Source organism: Nicotiana tabacum, chromosome 10 (assembly GCF_000715075.1).
Source record: "Nicotiana tabacum cultivar K326 chromosome 10, ASM71507v2, whole genome shotgun sequence".
NCBI classification, from domain to species: Eukaryota; Viridiplantae; Streptophyta; class Magnoliopsida; order Solanales; family Solanaceae; genus Nicotiana; species Nicotiana tabacum.
Window position 1 is genome coordinate 113,516,281 of NC_134089.1, and position 6,317 is coordinate 113,522,597.

At 39.1% G+C, this 6,317-nt stretch overlaps 1 protein-coding gene across 1 annotated transcript; it reads left to right on the plus strand.

The window, feature by feature from the left end:
- Positions 1 to 534: 534 nt before the first annotated feature.
- On the plus strand, positions 535 to 1,131 carry LOC142165310 (uncharacterized). Its single transcript, XM_075223890.1, has 2 exons — positions 535 to 572; positions 681 to 1,131. The coding sequence occupies exons 1-2, from the start codon at positions 535 to 537 to the stop codon at positions 1,129 to 1,131; spliced, it is 489 nt and encodes a 162-aa protein (XP_075079991.1).
- The last annotated feature ends 5,186 nt before the right edge of the window (positions 1,132 to 6,317 follow it).

Consider the following 6,317-nt stretch of genomic DNA (forward strand, 5'->3'; position numbering starts at 1 on the left):
CAAGAACAAAGAACAAAGCAACTATGGACCAGTTCCCACATCGAGTTATTGTGTGTCCTTAGTTGAGTTGTAACTTTGTAATAGTTCATCAATTTTAATTCCAATCTAGCTTATTTAGAAGCACTTTATAGGAACATCTCTTGTAACCTTAAACTTGTGTGTTTAAGTCTTGACTAGAGTTAGTCAAGTTTTAAAGTCTTTGTAATAGAGTTATTACAAATTGGCTTGTAATAGGTGTATTACAAGTTAGTGAGGAATTAAGATTTTAATTCCTAAGTTGCATAAGTTGTAATCTGAAAGTTGCTCAGTAGTGAAGTTGAAATCCTATAAGGGTAGGTCGTGGTTTTTAATCCCATTGAGCTGGGAATTTTCCACGTAAAATTTCTCCTCTCATTTAACTTCTATTTTGTATGTGTCTACTGTCGAACCTGATAGAGAACCTGATTCTCTATAGAAGTTGGTGGACCCATTTATTCTATCAATTAGTATCAGAGCAGGTTCTTTCTATCAGATTAACACCTAGAAAAGATCCTCATGGCTGCTCCTCCAAACTTCGAAGAAGGCCAGTCTACGTACAGACCTCCTAGGTTCAACGCTCAATACTATGGGTGGAGGAAAACTACGATGCATGACTTCATCATGGCTGAAGACTCTGAGTTATAGGATGTAATATGTGATAGACCCTTTGTCCCTACAAAGAACCTTGGCGATCCAGTTGTAGCCACTCCCAAGACGAGGAAAGAATTCAATGAAGCTGATAGAAAGGCCATAAAAAAGCATTTTCGAGCAAAGAAAATTCTTGTGTGTGGTATTGGCCCTGATAAATATAACAGGATATCAGCTTGTCAATCAACAAAAGAGATCTGGGAGGCTCTTCAAACAGCTCACAAGGGAACAACTCAGGTGAAGCAATCCAAGATTGATATGCTCACAACAGAATATGAGCTCTTCAGAATGAAAGATAATGAATTCATCCAAGATATGCATACTCGATTCACCTCCATCATCAATGAGCTTCACTCTCTTGGTGAAAGTATTCTAAGTAACAAGCTTGTTAGAAAAATCCTTAGTGTACTGCCCAGTTCTTGGGAAAGCAAAGTTAACGCCGTTAAAGAGGCTAAGGACTTGTAAACACTGACCATGGATGAACTTGTTGGGAACTTGAAAACCTATGAAATGAAGAAGAAGAAGAAGAAGAAGAAGAAGAAGAAGAAGAAGAAGAAGAAGAAGAAGAAGAAGAAGAAGAAGAAGAAGAAGAAGAAGAAGAAGAAGAAGAAGAAGAAGAAGAAGAAGAAGAAGAAGAAGAAGAAGAAGAAGAAGAAGAAGAAGAAGAAGAAGAAGAAGAAGAAGAAGGATAATGAAAGAAGAAGAAGGACAATGAAAGAGGAGTGCCCAAGAGGGAGAAGAACCTGGTCCTCAAGACGGACAGCAATGACTCAAGTGGTGAAGACAGGGACATGGCTTACTTGACCAAAAGTTCCAGAAGATGGTTCGCAGGAATGGAGGCATTCCAAAAAGGGGAAGCTCTAGCAAGCCCAGAAACTATGACCTCTATCATAAATGTGGCAAGCCAGGACACTTCATCAAGGATTGCCCCCTCCTAAATCAAGATCAGTATAATAACAGCTTTGACAAAAAATCCAAGAGGAACCAGGTTCCTGAAAAACACTTCAAGAGGAAGAATGATGCTGACAATATTGTAAAGCAAGCTCTTGCTGTATGGGGACACTTCTCCAGCGAATCTGGAGAAGAAGACGACCATGGTGGCAGTTCAATATGGCAATGGAAAATGAAACAACTGAGTATGATTAAATCTTTGCTCTAATGGCTCAATCTGATGACGATGAAGATGACGAAGGCGATGAGGTAAACTTTCTGGATGTTCAGAGAAATCTGAAATCTTACTCTCCTTAAAAGCTCATATCATTAGCAAATGTGCCAATTGATGCTTGCCATAGTCTTATCAATGATAAATATGTTTTAACTATGAAACTAGGAGAAGCTGAACAAACAAGAGATGACTTAGTAGTCTTTGTAGTTGATTTAAAAGAAACAATAGAGAACCTGAAAAGAGAAAAGAATGTCTTAGCAGAGAAAATTGCTAGTATAGAACATGAACGAGATGATTTAATGGTGGTTGTGGCGGACTTAAAAGAAACCATCGAGTGTTCAAGTAAAGAAAATGAAACCTTGACTGAGAGAGTTGCTATCATTGAGCACGAAAGAGATGACCTAGTAGTGGTGGTAGTAGATTTGAAAGAAACAATTTAGGAATTTAAAACAGCAAATAGGATTGGAAACTCTGAAAAGGGAAAGGAAGTTGCAAGTGAAGCACACATTAAGCTTGAAAATGAGTTAAACTTGGTAAAGACTAGTCTATCTTCTTAACTTGAAAAAAACAAACAACTTCAGGAAGAACTAGGGAAAGTAAAGAGCGATCATGAGAAACTTCTTAAGTGGACCTGGTCCTCGGATGCTATCACTGTCATGTACACCAACTCTGGGGGAAACAGGCAGGAGATGGGGTTTCAAAAGGGAAAAGATTCCCTACAACCCTCATATCAAGTATGTTATTGTACCTGACAATTGGCTATGTATCTACTGTGGCAACAATAGGCACCTCAAGGAAAATCACATGGACATGGTTCAGTCTCATTAGAGAAATAAAGTCTTTACTAAGGGAGTAACTACTGCAAGAGGACCTGGTCCGTCAAATAGGAAACCATCAAATAGGAAACTTATTTTGCCTGCTTGGACTAAGGGAGCACTCATTCATCCTTTTTCTCTTAATAAGAGACCCAAACTTGTTTGGGTTCTTAAATCTAACCCTTGATTTCCGTGTACAGGGAGTAATGAAGGGAAGCAGTATGACACATGAATAGCGGCTTCTCAAAGGACAGGACTGGAAATACAATCAATTCTCCTTCACTAAAAAGCCCTTCAAGGAGAGTGTACCCTTTTGAAAATGGCTAAAAAAAAGGGTATGCTCTAGGAGTTTGAAAATTTGTGTTGAAAGCAATAAGGTGGAATGCTTGTCCAGAATATGTAAAATCTCAAATCCTGTGACTAGTAAGGTGATTTTGTAGCCAAAAGACACAAGAGCATGTATGTTGCTGTGATTGAGCTTCTGCAGAGTGGAGACATAAGTTGGTTGGAAGCTGTTGAAGACAATACTGAAACATGGGACAAAAGTCTGGAGCATTTCACGTTGTTTGTCTCTAAACAAACTAGTTTTGAAGAACTTGGTTTGTGGTCTGATCAAGTTGAGTAACAAATAACATGAAGTGTGCAATGCATGTGCAAAAGAAAAGCATGTCAGATCTTCATTCAAGCCCAAAAGGGGGTAGATAGCACTTCAGAACCAAGGATGAGATCTTTCAAGAAACTGTGGCTTTTTGTCAAGAAGATCCAGGTAACGATAGAAACAAACGTGGCTTGCATTAGATTAAATTATGGAAAAGGTTTGGATAATTCCATAAGTGCATGAATGCTATATTGAAGGAAGAACTACTCAACCACTTAACTCATAGAACACCACCTCAGATGGAGTTGTTGAAAAGACGAAAATGACTCTTGAAAATTGGGCATGGTCAATATTAATAGATGACGGGTTTGCAAACACCTTGACCAAAGCTGCCGACTCAATTGAGGATATCTGGGTATAACTGTTATGTTCTCAACAATGGTAAGGGTCAGCCTTGAAAATTTGATGGTAGAAGAAATGAAGGAATCCTCCTGACATACTTGCCTCAAAAGAGAACAAAAATATTGATCAAGGTAGAGAATGCCCATTGATTCTGGCAAGGAATCAGGCCCCGCATATAAAACAACAGAAGCTGAAAAACAAGTTGTTGGAAAGAGGGCTTTTGCATAGTGACATCACTGAATCACTCCTGTATCTCACTACAAGTAGACTAGACATCGTGGTCAGAGTTGGGTTTTGTGCTAGGTCTTAGTCAAATTCAAATGATTCTCATCTGAAGGATGGTGTGAGTATCTTAAGATATCCTAAAAGAACACAGAACCTGGTTCTCTACTGTCCTCCAAGTAATGGATAGGAAAAGCTCGCCTGAATTGGGACAGTCTCTGAGTCCATGTCTCGTCTCATGAGGCTCAAGGAAGCAGAATTCAATGGCACTCTCAATAGCTGAAGCAAAATATGTATAATCAGCATCCTATTGTGGTCAAGAGCTATGAACCAAGCAACAAATTGGAAGAACTTGAGTCCAACTCAAGAGGGACAAACACAGTGACTGTTGAAGATCAAGTTGCAGACATCTTCACCAAAAGCCCTGGGAAGAAAGCATTCTGAGAAAGATAGCCATGCACTAGGGGATGATGAAACCCAGCTGAGAACGTGCTTCTTCATTATTGGTTATGAAAGTCATAGTCAGGTAAAAACTAGCTAAAGTGTTTTCTGGCTAAGTCAAACTCACCTCCATACCGTTACAAGTAGACATGCATGAAGACTACAAAAGCATATGTTGCAGTGCATCATGAATAAGGGGATAAAACTCACTTGCTAGACCTATCAGGGAACCTAGTTCTCTAATGCAGGTTAGTAGCTTCTTTTTTCTTTCATACATAATTTAAAATGAACAAAAAATAATGCCACATCATCATCAGCATGACAGTTTCTTTAAAGTCATGTCTTTTGAGCCAGTACGTCACAGCCCAAACGTCACTCCTTTTTCTAAGCGATATATCTCCCAAGCAAAAGGGTGTCGCTGTTTCATAATGGGTCCCTCATCATAATTATATCAACATCACAACCCTTTCTCTTCCAAACTCAAAATTCCCTATTTGTCTTCTCTCTTCTCAAATCCATAGTCCTTCGAGAATAATCTCATCATGTCTAAAAATCAAGCAACCGTTAGTATGCCTAACAATATTATGATCGAGTTCTCACCAGTTAGTGGTTTAGCGGTGAACCTCTCTCCCAATACAGTCACTAGTCCAAACCCTAAAGAATAGTCTCCTCTACACTCCACTCCCTCTCCTACCACTCCGATTCCACTCTTCATCTGAGCAAGTCTGAGAATGTATGTCCTTCTCCAGTCTCACCATTCAAACAGAGTCAACAAGGTAAACAAGGGAACCTCGTTCAAGAACCTTCAACTCTATCCATGGTTGAGCACTATCACACCTTTTTTTTCTTACACCCCCGAGAAGGGAGTATATAAGGGAGATTTTTCCAACTTAAAGTGACAATCGAAATGGGATTATTTATTTATTAAATTAAGAGTCACCACTTGGGATAATTTATGGTGTCCCAAGTCACCGGTTCAAATCCTGAATCGAGGAAAAGATTAACTCTGTATAACAGTTCGCGAACCAGAAATTTGGGTAAGGAATTCTGTTAACCCGGGAGAAGGTGTTAGGCATTCTCGAGTTCCGTGGTTCTATCACGGTAGCTCAACTGTTATAATTGGCCTATTTACTTGATTTTAATGCATTCTTTAACCTATGGTGTAATTTTAACTTTATAGTCGTTTTTATTCAATTATTTTTAAGGAGAAATGCAACGTCATTCAAAATACGTCTTGAACCACGTCACATAAATGCACCCGCGGCCCTCGACATATTTTATCTAACATTGCTGAGAGTTGGATTTGGGTTACATAAATGCGCACCCAAGTTTAGGAAAGTAAATTGTTGAAATAACGCGCCTAAAGTAACTACGTGTTTGCAACTTTTCGAGGACCATGACAATTCGATGAATGGAACGACTCGATTTCTAAGGATAAACAAGGTTAATTAAACGAGGGCCATGCAATTGAGGTTTTGTTCGGCATGACACGCCTCGATTCTAAATTTTAAGGGAAATGCAAAAACTAAACCTTTGAGGGCCATAAATTGTGACTTATCTAATATAGCTCACCTCAAATTAACCAAAAGGGCCTACCAATTAAATAAGGCCTAAGGAAATTGTAGCTATTTCTAAATTAAAGCCCGTGCTCAAATTGTCATTCCATGGTTCACTAAAGAAGAGTATATGATCCATTACTTGTTCAAAGGACTGCCCAGGGCAGCAAACTCTCCTTCGTCTCATCGTGATTTTGATGTTCAAGCCCAAAAGAGGCCCAAATATTACCAAATGCAGGCTGTAGGTAAAAGACTCAGAAACGAGCCTCTACCAAAGCAAATGACTCCTTCGCAATTAATCACAAACCAACATATCTCATTATCACTCAGTAAATGGTATGCCAGGACACCTTGAACACCATTAAGAACATATGGACGCCTTCGGATTTAGCAAATATCCATGACTTAGGAATGCTATCTAATGTACTACACAATCAGTCAACGAGCCAGCT